Raw genomic sequence first — 19,834 nt, forward strand, 5'->3', positions numbered from 1 at the left:
AGTTTTGTGATCCTTATGCTGGATAAGATTTATAAAAGTAACTCTTGCAATAGTTGAGTCTCTTCTTAGAATTTAATAAATATATATGTTTTTATGTATTTTTCTCTAATTGTTTCCTATGTTTGAGGAACTATTATAGATAACATATTTCAGGCAGGGACTTTGGTACTGTGAAATTTGTGGCAGATGGGAAGAATCAAAGTAGTTTTTTTCCTCAGTAAACCAATAATTTCCTTCGGATGTGTTGTTTTGCTACATGACGTGATCTTCAACTTCAGCTTTGTGTAGTTTGAGTTGTGGATATGGATATAAGGTGCCTTTCAATAAAAATCTGGTTTAGATTTGATCCTTTGACTTAACTAAAGTTTTCTAAAAATATACTAATTTAAAAGCTTTCCTGTTTATATAGAGGTTTAAAAATATTTTTATATCATTGCAGTATGTAGTCATAGGGATTTACATTATTTTAGAAAATAGACGTGTCAGTATTTGGGATGCCACTGGATTCTGTTTTAAATCTGTTTTTGGGGTTTTTTTAGTATCCAGAAGGTTATTTGGAAGCCATGGCTAGTAAAGAGAAAAAGGATAAGGTTAAGAAGCAAACTGTGAAACAGGAGCCAACCAACCAGAGTAATGGAAACCAGAAAAGGACAATTGATGATGGTATTTATTTTTACTTCTTAGTGTTAGAGCTCTGTCAAGTTATATATATATATATGAAAACTACAAGGAAGTTCAAAGTCATTTGGAATCCAAATGTAAAGTGCTAAGTGCCCAATAATAAAATGGGAAGCTGGGGATCTTATGGTACTGTTCCATACTTGTAAGGTTTCTTAAACTTCACAGAAAAATTAATAATCTTCTATGCAGTTATGATCTGTAGTTCAAAATAAAGCTGGGCAATTTTAATTGGAGTTTTATTGCATCATTACATAGATGTGATTCCTGTTTTAGCTTTCTAGAAATAATTTTGTCTTCCCTTTTTAAGAGTTCAAACTACCACTGTTACTGTATCTTGTCATAATTTTAAACAGGTATAGAGGAGATTAAAAATACATCCAAAGCCATGAGAATGGGAGATGGAGGGAAAGGAGAGGCTTTCCAACTGACCCAGCAACAGCAGTGGCTGATTAAAGAAGACTGTATGAACCAGAAATTGTGGGATGAAGTACTTGCTTCTCTTAAAGAAGGACCAGTATGCTTGCAGCTTGCTTAAATTATTCATTTTTAACCTTTCTTTACATAGAGTTCGGAGAAATGAGGTTTTGTTAAAACCAAATTCACTTGCTTAAAATTGATGAATACATATTATCTGTTTTTAGAAACAGTTGAGTATGCTTACTTATACTTAGGAATATCTCAAGGGTGAGTTTCAAGAGGATGGGACCAGACTCTTTTCAGTAGAGCCCAACAACAGGATGAAGGGCAACAGGCACAGACTGAAACATAGGATGTTTCATCTGAATATGAGGGAAAACTTCTTTACTTTGAGGGTGACAGGATGCCCAGAGAGGGTGTGGAGTCTCCTCTGGAGACATTCAAAACCCACCTGGATGCACTCCTGTGTGATCTGTTCTAGGTGAACCTGCTTTAGCAGAGGTCTCTTCCAAACTCAACCATTCCGTGATTCTTTGAGATGGGGCATGTAATTTCACTCACTTAAGGAGACAGAAGAAATACCATCATATTGAGACTTAGATATCAAATGAAAATATTTTTAATTGAAGTTTAGATTATTCCACTCACTATAGAGAGAACCTTAAGTAAAAAAGAGGGAATACTTCCCTCCCCACCTGTCAAGACAATAGAATGGATAGTTCAAGTTTGAAGACACTTGTGGATTTTTTTAAAATTAGTCTCTGATGGAATATCCTCCAAAATATTATGTACGTGAACATTATTAGCTTTATTCATGTTCCAATTCATAGTTATTTCAGATGTTTTGGAGAAGTAAAAGAAATGAAGATATCAGAATGGTAAAGGTCTCTATTAAGTCAGCAAAAAACCAAAATATTAGATGGAGAATGGATGCCTAAAAATGAATGTACACAATCACTTTATTTGGGAATTGCCAGGGGCCATTTACTTTGTTTCGTTGACAGAAAAAGCATCCAGTAACTCCTTGTTCTTCCACTTAGTGTACTACTATTGATATAATGCTACTACGCTTTTATAGGAACTGATACTGTAAAGTTATAAGTTGTTTATCTGTGGGTTGTCCAATGTTTATAAATGGATTTTCAACTCCTAGTTATGTGACAAAATACAGTAGATGTGTTTCCAAAGTTACAGAAAACAGTATCTTAAGAGAAATCCGGTTATTAGAAAGTTATTTTCCTGTAGATTCCTGCCCATAATTTTGATTGCCTTTGGTGATAACCATATAGAAATTTCAATGGGAATTGTGCAATTACAATTAGATAGGTGCAATGAAAATATAAATCTTAATGCTTGAAACAACCTTTCAACTTTATAAGTTTGGGGTTGAGATGAATCTGATATCATAAAAATTATTGAAAAGAACTGTATTTGAGTAACTTCAGATCTGTTTTTTACACTTCTATACTTGAGTGAGTATGCTTGAGACTACTGAAATACCAGAGAATAAGGTCTCTGTAAGCATGCTTGTATGTGTAAAATCTATGGCACAAAATTTATCCCACATTCTTCAGAGTTACTCTGAGAAGACTAAAAACAGGAAGGTGCATTTACCTATTGTAGGGTATTTCAGTGAGGACTCAAGAAACCAATTAAACACCTCCAGGAGGTGCAGAGGTGAATTTCTTAGTGAAAGAGGTATACAGTACTTTGTTCTCTCTTTGCAGAGCAGCAGCACTTATCCATCATGGATGTGCAAAATTCTAGTGATGATCACTAAATATAGATATCAGCTTCCAAATTGTCTGACTTGTGCTAAGAATCAGGCTTGATGGGCCCTCTGTTTTGTTTTGAATGAAAATACAGGGTGTTTCAAAAAGATGGACCAAATTTGAAGTCGACTGCAAATGGGTCCATCTTTTTAAAACACTCTGTAATGGACAACCAAATAACCTTCAAAACCTTAATTTTCTGACTTCTGGAAAAGCAGGGAAATTAATTGTTCATGGACTTATTTTCTAAATACTTTGTTAACCACACTACTTCTCATGGATGTGAAGGATATAAGATGAGCCTTCCAAAATTTTTTCATGTAATAAACATAATTTATTAAATGTGTACTTTGCATTGAACACAACAGAGGTTCACTTCTGAGGAAATAAGAGTGAGCTGTGAACAATAATAATATGGGGAATAAGCAGAAGATAAGTAGAGGTAATAGCAGAGGGTGTGTGAATGTCTTTATGTAAATGTCCATTAATACAGTAGTAATGGTGGTGGGCTTTGGAAGGAAATTTGTAACTTGGACTGAGACCTGAAGATTGCACTAGAAAAGTTTCAGTGTAAGCAATCTTTGCAATGTCAAGCTATCCTATCACACTGAATATTGGATTTAAAAACTCCTAGCAGTTGTGTAACATTATTAGACCATGCTAACTATGAGTTTGGGAAGAGTAACAAGGATGTTAAACAAGTATCTCATGAATGTATATCTCTGCATTTACCAAATGCTATGAAGGCCAAATTTTTTACTCAATTTAGGTCTGTGAATTTGACTGTGATTTTATAGTTTAATTATAGGTAATAATTACAATAGTTAGACAAATCAGTTTTTTTAAAAAAAAACTTTAATAATTTTAAATAAAATTGCCCTTCTTTGTTTGCATATTTATGAATGTGCCTATAATAGTCCTATCTTTCTCTTCTTTTGTCCTATACTAGAATTTCCTGAAGAAATTGGAACAATCTTTTATGTGTGTCTGCTGTCAGGAGCTGGTTTACCAGCCAGTGACAACAGAGTGCCTCCACAACGTCTGTAAAGTAAGAACAATCCCTGTATTGCTCTGGGTTGTGTTCTTGTCCTCTAGACGTCGATCACCAAAACCAACATAAATTTTAGGAAGACAATAATTAGTGCTAGCAGTCTGAGCAAGAAATGTAAAGTGCTTGCTTCCAGTTGTGTGGCTGCTATATATTCAATCTTAATTTTATGCAAAAATTACTGGAAATTTCTTTAGTATAATTCCTTATAGATACATGTCAAGTTCATAATTCCATTGTAATTAGTGGAGCTATTCTAGGGATTGGTTTGTTCCAGGAGCTACATGTTGGTACAATAAGATGAAGTTAATTTTATGTACTTAAGAAATGAGAACAGAGCAAGACTACTCCTTCAAAGAGCTACGTGTTACATAGAGGTAAAGTATTATGAGGGTGTTAATATACTGAGTGGTGGAAAAAACATGGAGAATGTTGAATGGCAACAACTTCAAAGCATACAATCTGAAGCTATTAAACATCCAATTACTGTTTTAAGGTATAGACTGACAGACAGTGCTGTTGTTTGGACAAAGATTTGCCCTCATAAAATTTTCATCTTAAACTTATATGCTTGGATCATCTGCAGTCTGGGAAAACCAAAAAAAAAGAAGGCAACGTTAATAATTATCTTTTAGATACTGTAATCTGAAACCTTTTTCATTCCACTCATGCCTTTGAGGCTTAAAGACTGAGCCATGCCATAAAGATGAATTAGCTATGGATTGTTAGATAAAATGCTGTACACCTGTATGTTCAGCTACATCTTGAAATGAAACTCTGGAATACTTACAGCCCTCTCACAGAAATGCTAGAAAGAAACTGTGGACTGATCCACAGGAATCCACCAGGGAAAATTAAGCATCTCAGTAGTAACACTTAATTCCTGACAAACTAAACGCTTTGCCTCCTAATCAAAATATTTCTTTGGTTAAGTCCTTTGTGATGGGTTGACCCCAGTTAGCAAAGTAGTACTCACCAGCTACTTTCTCAGTCCTCCCCACAGCGAGAAAAACTCTTGGGTTGAGATAAAGACAGTTTAATAAGTGAAGAGAAAAAAATAAAAGAAAAAAGTGATGCAAAGGCATTCAATCACCACCTCCCACAAGTAGACCAATGCCCAGCGAGTCTCTGAGCAATGGCTACTTTGGAAAGACAACTCCCAAGTTTTTATTGCTGAGCATGACATTATATGGCATGGAATGTCCCTTTGGTCAGTTTGGGTCAGTTGTCACTGCTGTGTCCCCTCCCAACCTCTTGCCCATCTCTGGCCTACTTGCTGGGGAGGCAGAATGAGAAATAGAGAAAGCCTTGTTGCTGTGCAAGCATTATTTAGCAATAACTAAAACATTGGTGTATTATCAACACTGCTTTAGTCAAAGATCTAAAACACAGCATCATACAGGCTGATATGAAGAAAATTAACTCCATTCCAGCCAGACTCAGTACATGATTTCAGTTGTAAAGGCAGAAATATGGCAAGTGAACTCAGTAAGAATTTGCTGTTCCTGGAAATGTGGAAAACTTTGGTTCCTAGCAACTGCTGAATTTTTTCTAGCTAAATTTTCAATGTAAAGCAAAAGCTGTAACACTTTTACTTCTTTGTCTTTGTATGCCCTAGAGTTGTTTGCAGCGCTCTTTCCGAGCTGAAGTCTTTACCTGTCCTGCCTGCCGCTATGACCTTGGAAAGAGCTACACTATGGTTCCTAACAAGATATTGCAGACACTACTTGACCAGTTCTTCCCTGGTTACAGTAAAGGACGATGACGTGTTCAAATCCTGTCATACTTCTCCCATTGATTTTATAGACAGTAAAGAAGAATAAACATCTAAAAGTCAACGGTGAATGAGACAGCTTGATGGAAGTGAACCTATTGTCACATTTTGAAGCAGCTAATCCTCTTCCTCCCCATCACCATCTTTCTTCATGAAGTGAGAACTCTAAATCTCTGCTATCTTTAACATCAAAAGTAGTTTTGGTGAGCTAACAAATATTTTTTAAAGGGAGAAAAGAAACCCCAAACCAGGTCTAAGTAGTGAGTCCTAGCTGGTGCTTAAGTTATGATTTTTTTTTTAACTACCTCAGGTAGAAGAAAACAAATTGCGGGGAGGAAAAAACTTCATAAAGTTTTAGCTACCCACTGCTTTCTTAATTTTACTTGTGTCTAGTCTATGTGGTTTGATTCAACGAAAAATAGAAAATCAAACAAACACACACACACAAAACCAAAACAAAACCAAAATAAAACAACGAAAAGCAAACATCACTTAAGTCAGCTCAATTAAAGAACAGCAAAATCTGTTGTGTGCATAGTCCTTTTTCTGTCTTTTCTATTATGGTGTATTTCTTGGCAAGAACGGGCTTACTTTTAGTCTGGTTTTGTGAGCTTCACTGTGCTTTTTCTTGTATCTTATGCAAGCTGACTACTAAGGACTAATGAACAATATGAATCCATTCTTGCTACAGTAGTGTAAAGTGATCTGTGGTTTTTTGCACTTAGCAAATATACAGAACAGTAGCTGTGTACAATAAATTAATATTAAAAAAGCCACTTTTGTATTAGTTTAAAATGTATGCTTTTAGTAGGCCTTGTGTCAGTGGCAATAAATCTATACAGCATTGAAGACAGTACTAGTTTGAAAAGGGTTTAAATTGCTTCATATGGTGATCTAAATTTTTATATACAATATATTCCCCCAAAATATACATTATTAAATATTTTATGATTCAGAAATGTTGCTAATTTTGTGGGTTTTGTATTATCCAAACTTGTCAAATTATGACATTTAAAACTAAGATACTTTTTTCAGACTACAGAATATTTTCTTTAGACAGGCTTCTTATTCTTCAAACTTGAGTCTTCATATACCTTAATTCATTCATCAAGAAAACAGAAGAATGTTTGCTCAAATGAATTTCTAAGACACTATGCCACACCCCTCCCCAACCATGCCTTAAGAAAAAATTCGTGCTAGTGGCAATACGTATATTAAATAATCCATCTGTCTTTAGAAAATAAATAATGAATCCTGTGGTTAATAATCATTACTATTGCCTTATGATGCATCTGGAATAAAAAAGGTTTGGATCTGTTCTGGGCTGGGTGGCTGAGGGGGTGAGAGAGAGGGTGCAGGGTTCACCTAGATCTCAATAAAAAGGCCTGATGATAAATGGCTTAATAAAATAGTTGTTGTAGTAAGATAGAATAAAAAGAGGAATATAGATAGTGAGTAAATCTTACATGCCTTCAGACTCTGGGAACCACAGTTCACGTAGCAGCAGCTCAACACTGAATGGATTTTCCCACAGCATACTGGGCAGATCCCATCCATGCAGAGGTTCCTCTTTTTTGGTCATTCAAGCTATTATAGGCTTTTCTTACAAGAAAACAACTCTATTCATTATTTTTACCATCAAACAGGAAGGGTGTTCACATGAGAGCTTCTCGCTGTACTTTTAGATAAAGACAAGGCCACACACATGGCTTAATCACTGGTACAAAGTAGGAGCTGCCTGCAGGCTCCTCTGTTACAATGAGCTGGCTGAGTTTATCCTGTGGCCAAGCAATTTGTGTAGCCCAACACATGCCTGAAGGCCATGCTGTACTGTGCAGCTCAGCCCAGCACAGGCCTGGGCCTATTCAGGTTAACTGTTATGTGGATCACTAACTCCAGTGAGTGATGTACAGTAGTGTCCTGATCAGGATCACTACATTCCACCCCTTGAGTCACATACAGCTTACCTTTCAAAAAAATGTTATAAAGTACAGATTATGTTGGTAACATACAGGCTTCTCAACCCTAAGTATAAGGCCCAATAGAAAATACATGGCTTGTTGAAGATAACTCCTTGAATATAATGTCTTCTGCAAGGGTTCCAATGCACATACCACTTTGAAATCCATGTTAATATTTAAAGTTTTAGCATAAACAAGATAAAAGCACAGATTTGAGTCAACCTTAACATCAACTACTATGGAGAATGAGTGTTGAACCAACTAATTTTTCTTCCACCTAATATACATACCTAATATTTACATTAACTAAGCAAGGATTCTGTTAATAAATGCAGAGATTACCAGAAATATATACAGTATATAAATCACGTAAGCTTGTCTAGGGGGGAAAAGCCATCCCGGTAGACTGCATTAGTCAGGTGAATCCAGACAGTTGGAAGTAATATTATGAAGATGCTCTTTTCTGTTCAGAATATACTTCTACTGGTGGGTAAGTACAAACCAGATGTCAATCTCCAGATTTGTCATCAATGCATGCCATTGCAGGCCAAAACTTGCTTTCAGATTTCACAAATGGCTAAGCACAAAAAAAAAGACTATTTATTTTAACTCTCATATCACTCTCCAATCAAGCAAATCTATGTAACAAGTATAACAGACATGCAAAGAATTAAAAATCCATATAGCCATTTCTTCAATGTTTGTCAGAATCATGCATCTTAAATCTATTCGGAATCTTTGAAAGTGAGCAAGTGTGTGGAATAGGGATAATGCAACCAAAACATTTAATTTAGTTATAAACAAAAAATAATTGTAACCATGTCCTCCAGGAAAGGCTTATAAAGACACTTATTATGGTTTAAAAGCATGGTCCTTATTAACTGGCTAAAAGATGGGAACCAAGGAATAGGAGAAAATGGTTACCAAGTTCTGCAACTCTTTCATACAAAGATCAGCAATAAAATTGTGGTGGGTTGACCTTGGTTGGACTCCAGGTGCCCACTAAAGCCACTCTATCACTCAGCTGGACAGGGGAGAGAAAATATAATGAAAGGCTCATGAGTCGAGATAAGGACAGGGAGAGATCACTCACCAATTACCATCATGGGCAAAACAGACTTGTCTCTTCTACTCTTTCCTCCTTGAGGGGGGAATCCTCATACTCCCCTGCTCCAGCATGGTGTCCCTCCCATGAGAGACAGTCCTCCATGAACTTCTCCAACATGAGTCCTTCCCATGGGCTGCAGTTCTTCAAGAAATGCTCCAGCATGGGTTCTTTCCACAGGATGCAGTCCTTAAGGAAGAGACTGCTCCAGCATGGGTCCCTCACAGGATCACAAGTCCTGTCAACAAACTTGCTCCAGTGTGAGTCCCCCATGGGGTCACAGGTCCTGCCAGGAGCCTGCTCCAGTGCGGACTTCCCATGGGGTCACAGTTTCCTTCCAGCATATCCATCTGCTCTGACATGGGGTTCTCCATGGGCTGCAGGTGGGTATCTGCTCCACTGTTAACCTCCATGGGCTTCAGGGGGAAAATCTGCCTAACCATGGTCTGAATCTCTGCTCTGGCACCTGGAGCATCTCCCACAACTCCTTCTTCACTGACCTTGGTGTCTGCAGAGTTGTTTCTCTCACATATTCTCACTCCCGTCTCTGCTGCTGTTGGTTTTGGGTTTTGGTTTTTGGTTGGTTGTTTGTTTGTTTTCCCTTCTTAAATATATTATCACAGAGACTCTACATCTGTTGCTGATTGACTCAGATTCGGCCAGCAGTGGGTCCATCTTGGAGATGGTTGCCATTGGCTCTATCAGACAGAGGGGAAACTTGTAGCAGCTTCTTACAGAAGTTACCCCTGTAGTACCTCCACTACCAAAATCTTGCCATGCACAACCAAAAAAAAAAAATAATGCAATTCAGTGTCAGGTGAGAAAAAGAGTGTAATGTATAACTTTCTAAAGTATCTGTTAAAAGACCTCAGAAGTTATTTTGAATAGTTCTCTGAAGATGTCTGACACTTTCTGCGAGGGCGAAAAATCATGGACTCCACACAATCCAATATGAATTCAAGCGAAGCCATTTATTACAGAAACAAGTATCCTTATATATGCAGTTATTTCCTGATCACGCATCCACGCTCCAAGCATGCATTAGCTGATTGGATATTGTCCATGTTCATGAGCTGTCCATGCGCCCCAGTCTCTCTGCTAATAGGTCTGTTGACTGATGTCATGTTGAGGCCCTGTTATTGTAGAACTGCCTCACTCCCACAGCAGGTCCTGTTTTCAGCTTTTAAAGTGGCCTTGAAACTCCTTTGGGCCTGGCTAGTTCAATAATAAATCTCCATCTAATAGAAACCCATCCACACAACAACCTCAAGAAAATCCCTCAAATCTCCCACAATTCCCCCTTTTTGTTTCTGAAACAGCCAGGCCTTGTTTGCAATGCACTGAATAATTTTTGAAATACACTGCAGCATACAACATATGATTAACAACAATGATTACAGCTACATATAATGTAGCTAAGCCTTACATAGTAAGATCAAACAACTACCCACCAAGCTTTCCCAAGCTTTTAAACCATTTGTCAAACCTTAATTCTACTATGACAATCTTATTAATGTGTTGATTTACTTTGTCTAAAGTACTATGAATAGATCCAGAATGATTAAACAAGTTAATACATCTTTCTCTTAAATTCATCACAACCATGTCCATACGATAACAACAAAAATCTATAGCAACACTATTTTGAAGTGTAACAAGCCTAATACCATCAACATCTACTATTAATTTAGTATCTCAGAAGTTAGATTAGCCTGTTTAAAAGACCAATAGCTTAACTTTGATATGTCTCCTAAAGCTTTACCAGCTGCTAGACTAGGGAGAAGGAGTGCAGTAGATACTATGGTAGGAATGTCTCACAATATTACCTCATTTTTGCATTGACTATCTAAGTGTAATATCACCCTTTTGGCTCTCCTGCTGTTTGTTCACGTTGCCATTCTCCACAGAAGGTACACCACCTGCTTGCTAATAGGCTTCTAGACCACCAGATCTGTGAGCATCTATAACACTGAATTAGGATCCACAGTTTACATCTGAAACAGTCCTCACAACTTATCTCCCTCCTGTCTGTCTGCATCCATTAAATCTTTGTTGTCTTTTTTCAGCCATGCCTTGACCCATTTCACGGGAATCCACTTTGATCCTTGGCCTGTAATGACACAAACAGAACCTTTTCCCCAGGTTATCAACTGATGTGGCCTTTTCCATTGACCATTAACTAGTGATTTGACCATAACTAGTGTAGGTTATTTCTGATATAGCATGTTTTTCGGTCATACTTGCAAAGTGTTCCATCACAGGGCAAACTTAGGCTGCACCATTTAGATATAAGTGATTCATCACATACAATGCTTTTGACAATTGATTTTGTGGTGTTTTCCCTACTTCTCCCCATTTTTTGTTTAAAAAATAAATAAATAACAAATAAATAAATAAATAAATAAATAAATAAATAAATAAATAAATAAATACAGTTCAGAATCAGATGCATGCTTTGGACCTTGACTACATACTCAGAATCACAAATCAAATTTAGAGGTTCCTCCTTAAAAAGCTCTAAGTAATGCAAAGCTGCGCCAAGTTCTGCTAATTGGGTTGAACCTTCAATAATTTTTGCAGAATGATGCCAATCATGCCAGACCACTACAGCTTTATGAGACTTCCCAGAACCATCAACAAAAACTGTGTAAGTATGTAGCATCAGACCAACTACAAGTATGGTCTGTGACCTGATGTTAAAGACTTGCAGGTTCAACAGCAATTTATATTTAGGCATGCCAAAAGCTGTGTTGTTAAGAAAATCAGCTAGTGCAATTTACAAGGACGTAGATTGCAACTAAAAAATCAAAATTAAGTTTCACAAATGGTACATATATGACAAAAGGATCATGGTCTATTAAGACTTAAATTCATTCCCTGCATTTTCTTGATCAGAGTAACAATCGGTATATCAGTCTGTTAGCAATCTCATCATATTGTCCCACAATAGCCACAGGTTGTTTCTGTGTTGTAGTTATAAACAGACAAATCTGCAAGTCCAATAGAATGCAGTCAGCCTGCAAGGTTGTCATATATTTATTCCTCAAAGTTTCTAACTCCGTTTTGGCTGTCATACTTATTGGATATTGTTTTCCCTTACCGGACTGAAGTTCTGTTTCAGATCTATCAGTGTAGTGTTGGCTTTATCAAAACATTGGCTGTTAATACTAGTGGAAATACAGTATTCGAAATTTCCTTGGAGATTTCTCACTTGCAGCAAGCAGATCTCCACCATTCAAGCAGCTTCTTGTAGGACACACAACTAAACAGAATTCTCAGAAAACATTATTTGAGCTTACAATTTACTTAACAAATGTTGACCCAAGAGAGGTATAGGGCTTTCTGGCAAATATAAGAATTCATACGGTAAAACTTCATTCCAAATTTGGCATTCCACTGGTCTCAAAAAACAGCCTTTCTTTCATTCTCTCCCATGACCTCAAAAACCAGCATGGTGAATTTACTGAGAAGTCTCTTACAACTAGTTACCACACAATAAGTCTATTAAAGTCTAATAAGTCTACCATCTGAGATGGTAGGATCTCCAGCCCAGCATGAAAACAAATCAGTTCGAACTTCACATCAAACCAACCTGGCTCCACTCCACACCCAAATTAGTACCAGTCTGACCCAGAGAAGCACTGAGCAATCTGACCCCCCAAAGCTGACCAGTGTGACAAGACTGACTTCAGCAAGGAGGTGAAATAATGAGCTCTCTTCCCAGATGTGCCAAAACCTAGGAAACAAGACAGAAGCAAAAAGAAACAGCACCAACAACCCCTGATTCAAAGGTGAGAATCAACACAGTGCCACAACAAGGATGGATGACAATACTCCAGGAAAAAAAAGACACAGTTCGGGGAGTAAAGCCCCCCTTTCTCCGCTTAGTAGCGGGAAAACAGGTTTTTCCTTTTGTTTTTCTTTTTTTCTCTTCTTGCTACAGTTTAGATATAGCCAAGGCCACGCAGCTGGCATAATCGCTGGTACGAAGTAGGAGGCTCTGGCAAACTCCTCACTTACAATGACCTGAGTTTATCTTGTAGCTTGACACAGGCCTGAAATTTATGTTCAAGCACAGGCCTGGAATATTTTGCTTTTTTGTTTTCCCATTCCATTCCAACCATAATACACTTTATATGCAATTCCAATTAGCTCAACAGTTGTTGCATTCCTCAGACCCATTTACCTTTCACAATTTACAGATGTCAAAAACCAGCATATTAAACATCAATCCATTATTCCATTTTCCTAGATCCAATACCAAGTTCACATCCATCATAGCACTTAGGCGTTTATTTTTGTTCATTTGTTTTTTCTTGTTTGTTTGTTTTTTATTGTTTTTCACTGCAAAGTAGAGTTTAACAATGTAAATTCTTTCTGGTCTCAAAATTACTAGATAACAATATAAGCAATTACTCTAATGTGTAAGGATGCATCCTAAGGGGGAGCAAGGTGGAATTTTAGCAGTAGAACCGGTTCTCATTTTGTAATTATCTCCCCAAACAAAATTATTTTGGTACCAAATATAAATATGCAAATAGAAATACTGAGCTCAGATATGAAAACCAAATACCAAGTTCAAATATGCAAACAGATCACAATTACACTTCTTCAAGACAATATCTCAATTTTAGCATTGCACCTTTGGGCCGCTTACTGCTCAGCCAGGCGGAGGTACCGCTGGGTCTCCCTGACAAAACAGGTCAGTGCGTGCTGGAGCCCAATCGGCACCCGCCCCCCCTGCTGCAGCAGCAAGCTGGACTGGGCAAGGCTTTTATTATTGTCTCATCTGGTGTGCTACAACTGTTATTCCAAAACCAGGATTCTTTACTTGGTGTGCATACAAAAGAGCCAAATCCAACACATCAAGGTGAGACACAGCCTATCACAGAGTTGTGCAAGTCTGGATGTTGGAATAAAGCTAGCATGCTAGAAAGAAAAGTAACAGCTACTACACACAAAATTTCACCACCACATTCACGCAGTAAAGAACTAAATTACTCATGATCTTCTGTATTATCACAAAACACACATTTTGAGTCCATGGATTCTCATTATTTAACAGTCTATGAACTTACTGTACCATATAACAGAGAGAGACCTATTAAACTATAATATTCCTAAACAGATACCTACAAAGAAAACAGGTTAATAAGGAAAGCATCTTGCAGACTTCAGCAACTTTTCTGACCTGTGTGTTATCAGTTAATTCTCTCTCAGCTTGTTGAAGTTCAAACCGTTCTGCCTGTAAAGCTGTCCGAAATGGTTTAATGATCTCTTGTAGGGATTTATTTTGTCCTGCTCTTCTCACCTTAAAAACAACATTAATTGCAACAAAGTGTTATACTTCAAGATTCTGTTCTCCGGCCACTTTTCCCAATCATTTAACTTATACAGCAGCCACCATTTATTACAATATTTCACAACATCTTCCTTCCTCCTATTTCCAAGTGCTTTCCTATGTTTTAAAACACCTCCCAATACTGATTTCTTAGGAACACGACTGAAAACAGTCATTTCTGACCCCATCTCCTAAGTAAAACCATGAGAAGAGGGAGGGAGGGGGGAAAGCACAGGGCTGCTTGCAGTGTGAGTGGGAAAAGTGGGGAGAAAGTTTTACGGTGTACTTAGACCACAAAGAAACAATTCTAACAACAACCAGTGAAACAATTAACTCACATTTCTGACAAGCTACTTGATTTTCAGAGAGGCAATGCACAGAAGCATCTAATATGTACTGTAAAACTCTCAGATAACACATTGATAGCAAACATTAACATTCTCTACTGCTAATTTCAACACCAGTGTTTCCTTAGCTTCTAAATTTTCAACCTGCTTATTGATGGCCTCTTGAAGATGGTCAATAATTGCATGTAATTCTCACTGGGACCCTGATTAATAGTTGTGAATGATTTTGCTGCTTTGCTGGTTTCAGGCACCTCTCTCATAGCTTGATATGCAAGGTCTGTTGACTGCCTCAGGATTTCAGAAACTAATAGCGCCTGTAATTGTGGTGTGTCAATTAGCGTCTGTTCCAAGAGTTGTGGGAAACCTGCCCCTTTCAACGAGTCCCCATCATTCCATCCTAAATGATCTATAGCTGTTACATTGCATAGGTCTAATTTTGCTTGAGTCTTTCATGGTTTTTATCTGATCTCAGGGCAACACATACACATACTCGTTTTCCTTTTAACTTTAAAAATAAAAAATGCTGCAAAACCTCATCTTCATCCGAGTCATTAGATATCATGGACTTGTATGGTGCTGGAGAATCATCAGTAACGGGGGGCTCGGAACAGTACACATTCTCGCCAATACTTTCTAGCATCATAATTATTCGTATAACCTGAGTCCCCAGGAGCGTCCCGTTTCCCGTCACAGTCAGCATGACCGCATTGCTGACTGCTGGGTTCACTCGCTATTAGCTGATCTAATCTGTCACACAGTTCTGTTGTCCAGTTCTTATCCAGTGACTCCTTCTGCTCTCTCATGGAAGTTGGAGGGTTAAAAGGCAGTAAAGGCGGATACAAATTGGTAAAAGGACTGATAGTACACTTGTTTATGACTTTAGCATTCTCAGCTTTCACAGGTTCTTTGGGCAAATCATCCAACTCCAATCCTTTGGACTTCTTGGTCTCACTAGGGTTGGGCAATGGTATAGGAGGGCACCCGCTCGGCATTTTTCCGCCCCCTGCCCCGGACTGCTGAACCATCGGGGGTGCCGAAGGCACAGCAGGGGATGGAATAGGGAGGGTATCAAAGACACGAACCGGGTAAACTTCACAGCGGCTTTCAGGATACTTATCAGACTGCAACGCTGCAAAAATTCTGGCAGCAGCAGACCGTTCAGCCTTAAGATCTTTTAAGGTGGTAATTATAAGCTTCCATGTAGTTGCTAATGATTTAGCTTCCTTATCTCCATTGCTGATTTTATCCCATAATTTCTGCCCTGTGTCATCCCAAAGTTCAAGTTTAAGTTTTGAGTCACTAATGCTCATAACAGTCTTTTCAGGTTTTAATTGCTGCAGTGTAGTAATTTTCAGTTGCCACGCGGTTACAAGGCCGAGAATGTATTTTTCACTGCAACTGATTGCCTTCCACAACACAGTTCCCACTTTTTCCGAAGTCTCTATTTGAAAAGCTCTTAACAAATCAGCAGGAAACTCATTGCCTCTGCACCAAATTAATAGTCTTTTGAGGTTACTCTCCTCATACTTCACCCCTCTCATAGACAGGGTATGCAAGAGGAGCCGCAGTATTTCTTCTTCTTCTTTAGAAATATTCTACCCCATCTCCTCTCGCCCCCAGCTGCTCACCTCTTTGGGTGTCTGTTGCAATGATATCGGATCCTTTATCCCTCCTCTGTCGCTTCTGTAGCGATCAATCAGGAGTCATGCAGCCCGCAGACTACGTCCTGGTCACGGTCCAGCCGAGCTGTACCAGCTGGGGCTCACTCCCTGCAGCAATCGTCCGTCTTCCATAAATTTACCTTATGGATCATGTCGGGGTCACCACTTGCGAGGGCGAAAACTCATGGACTCTACACAATCCAATATGAATTCAAGCGAAGCCATTTATTACAGAAACAAGCCTCCTTGTATATGCAGTTATTTCCTGATCACATGTCCACGCTCCAAGCATGCATTAGCTGATTGGATATTGTCCATGTTCACGAGCTGTCCACGCGTCCCAGTCTCTCTGCTAATAGGTCTGTTGATTTACCTCATGTTGAGGCCCTGTTATTGTAGAACTGCCTCACTCCCACAGCAGGTCCTGTTTTCAGCTTTCAAAGTGGCCTTGAAATTCCTTTGGGCCTGGCTAGTTCAATAAATCTCCATCTAATAGAAACCCATCCACACAACAACCTCAAGAAAATCCCTCAAATCTCCCACAACTTTCAGTCTTTTTGTCTATACTTGTATTTATCTCACATTACTGTCCTTAGTCCTATCCATCTCTTGCATCTGGTCAGGCCCTCAGATGAGTTCTTTAGAGTAGAACTTCTCTATGTAATATGGGGACTTGAATAATTTTTTGAGGTTCTTGAAGTTCAAAAAGGAGAAGTGCAAAGTCCTGCACCCAGGGAAGAACAATCTCAAGCACCAGTATATGCTGGGGGCTACACAGCTGGAAAGCAGCTTGGCAGAAAATGCCCTGGGGTCCTGGTGGACACCAAGTTGAACATGAGCCAGCAATGCACCCTTGCCACAAGGAAAGCCAATGGTATCCTGGGCTGCATGATGAGTATTGCCAGCAGGTCAAGGCGGGTGATCCTTTCCCTCTACTCAGCACTGGTGAGGCCACACCTGTAGTCTTGTGTCCAGTTCTGTGCTCCCCAGTACAAGAGAGATATTGACATACTGGAGGGAGTCCTACAAAGGGCCACTAAGATGATTAAGGGACTGGAGAATCTCTCCTATGAGGAAAGGCTGAGAGAGCTGGGACTATTTAGCCTAAAGAGAAGTCTCAGGGGGATCTCACCAATGTATATAAATACCTGATGGAAGGGTGTCAAGAAGACAGAGCCAGGTTCTTTTCAGTGATGCCCAGCGACAGGACAAGAAGCAGCGGGCACAAAAGGAAATGCAGGAGGTTCCATCTGGACATAAGGAAATCCTTTTTCACTGTGAGAGTGTCTGAGCACTGGAACAGGTTGACCAGGGAGGTGGTAGAGTCTCCATCCTTGGAGATATTCAAAAGCCATCTGGACATGGTCCTGGGCAACTGGGTCTAAGTGGTCCTACTTGAGCAGATGGGTTGGACCAGATGATCTCCAGAGGCCCCTTCAAACCTCAACCATTCTGTGATTCTATTTTTCTACAGTAAGGACAAGCCTACTTAGAAGAAGCAATACAGTTCAGAGTATGTGATGACAGTTAAAGAAGAAAGACGTGTTTAAGACATGAGATGACTGGATTCAACTAAATGTGTCAACACTGAATTCTCACTCCTTCAAGTCTACATTACTACATGCACATATCTAGGATTAGCCTCAAGAGGTTCCCTTGAACATATGGTATCTGAAAAAGAGAACAATTTAAAACAGGAAATGAGTCAGTCTTGGTTAAAGTTATTATCCAAGACCTGAACATAATTTTTAACTTCAGTGGGTTAATCAGTGTCTATCCTGTACACGTAGCATATTCTTCAGAAGACAAACACCTTAATAGTGAATGCCAACCCTCTCCTTCTTTCTCTTGGCTTTTATTGATGGTATGGTATGGGATATCTTTTTGGTCTGTTTGGGTCAGCTGTCCCAGCTATGTCCCCTCCTAACCTTTTGCCCACCCCCAGCCCACTGGCCTTTGGGGGTGTGGGATGCTGGAGAGACAGCCTTGATGCTTTGCAAGCACTGCTCAGCAGTAGCCAAAACATTGGTGTGTTATCAACATTGTCTTAGATGGAAATCCAAAGCACAGCACTACGAGGACTGCTATCAGAAATTTAACTCCATCCCAGCCAGATCCAGTACAGTTCTTCATGCACTGCATCAAGAAAATGCTGAGACTGATCTGTCAAGCATTTTTTAAACTATATATTATGATCCAAAATTTTAACAGGAGACGTTAAAGTCAGCATTGAAGAAAACCAAAGAACCCATTCAATACTTGCCTCTTATTCTTATAACAAGGATTTTGTAGTGTGTCTTGAGCCTCTTTGCCATGCAGTTTGCAGTCAATATAGCAATCATCTCAGAAGCATGTTTAAGATCCTTTCCTCCCATTGCCTGAGAGAGGAACAACTCTAAGAAAAAGTTCCTAAGCAAGCTAGGTTCATTCTAGTAATGACAAAGATAAAATACAACATCTTACCTCACGTGGCTGGGAGCTAACCTTAAGATAAAACCCACTGCTCTTGGACTTAACTTTTACCACAAAACAGAGGAGCACCAAACAGTCCTATAGAGGACACAAAGATGATAAGTATTTTTTTAAGCAACTATTCTTATTTACTAAAATGAAGGTATATCCTCAAAATAGCTTTAAAATGAATAGAACAAACTGAGCAAAATTATGAGCCATCTGCTAAATGCACTCCTAGAATTGTACAGTATTACTTGTCACCATTCTTATCTCCAGTGGAATATTAATCCAGGGAGCTGCCCCATTTAGCTGTCTGTGCTCCTAGATTATATCAACAGCTCAAACTTTACTTGCTGTTCCACAGACTATGCTGTACCTCATTATATTTGCAAAGGTAGAACTACATGAGCATAGATCCCACAGAGTATTTATTTTCCTATTAATGCATGACATAAAGGCAATGGTGGAACTGAGTTGTATCTGAATTCCAGAATTGCAGTGATGAGGAATGACGCACACCGGGACGCAGACAAAGATGCACACACAAGCAGAGATCTTGTTAGCAATGAGAGCAGAACCGAGAGCTGAGCCAGGCTGAGGCCCTCTTTATTAGCCATTGACAATTTATAGGATTTACAGATACGGACCTGGACTAAGATGTTTTATCAATAATTGTTATTAAAACCACACCACACTGATGTTATGTTTGTTTCAGTTACGTTCCCACTCATTCACAGACCAGGTCCAAGGACATAAACACATCATACACATAGGGGCAGTTTTCTGACCCGAGATATCATTCTCACTGGCCTGGGCTATCACTTCTTACACTCATAAAAAACATAGTTCTGTATAATCTGTCCAAGGTCCTTTAGTTGGAACTGCACATCCTGCTGTTCCCACACAGAATAATGTCTCTAGAATTGAAATTAGTAGGATGCTGAAACAGTCTTCAAGATAGTTCCCTTAAACTGGGACAGTCTAATCTGTCAAGGGATTCATGAAGCATAACACAGGCTTGAAGGCCACACTGTATATGCAGCAAAACACAGCACAGGTTTGGGCTTACTCAGGTTAACTGTTATGTGGATCACTAACTCCTCAATGTACAATGGTCTTCTGGTCAGGATCACTACATTCCACCCCTTGATTCACATACAGTTTACCTTTCCCAAAGATATTATATGTTACATATTGTAAGCCATTCAGCTAAGAAAGTTTCTTATATAAAAAGCGGTTACTGCAAATAACAATAGTACAAGAATAATGACAA

General features: G+C 38.8%; 1 protein-coding gene across 2 annotated transcripts in view; it reads left to right on the forward strand.

Annotated features, from left to right (window-relative positions):
• The window catches only part of LOC136114494 (E3 ubiquitin-protein ligase UHRF2-like), a 144,679-nt gene extending 137,739 nt beyond the window's left edge, over positions 1 to 6,940 (forward strand). For both annotated transcript variants that reach the window (XM_071801618.1, XM_071801619.1), the window contains 4 exons: positions 540 to 663; positions 1,035 to 1,195; positions 3,820 to 3,918; positions 5,537 to 6,940. In XM_071801618.1, the coding sequence (XP_071657719.1) occupies positions 540 to 663; positions 1,035 to 1,195; positions 3,820 to 3,918; positions 5,537 to 5,683 (531 nt within the window). In that variant the 3' untranslated portion in view covers positions 5,684 to 6,940. The remainder of the gene's footprint in view (positions 1 to 539; positions 664 to 1,034; positions 1,196 to 3,819; positions 3,919 to 5,536) is intronic.
• Positions 6,941 to 19,834: the final 12,894 nt, after the last annotated feature.

Source organism: Patagioenas fasciata, chromosome W (genome assembly GCF_037038585.1).
Source record: "Patagioenas fasciata isolate bPatFas1 chromosome W, bPatFas1.hap1, whole genome shotgun sequence".
In the NCBI taxonomy this organism is placed as follows: Eukaryota; Metazoa; Chordata; class Aves; order Columbiformes; family Columbidae; genus Patagioenas; species Patagioenas fasciata.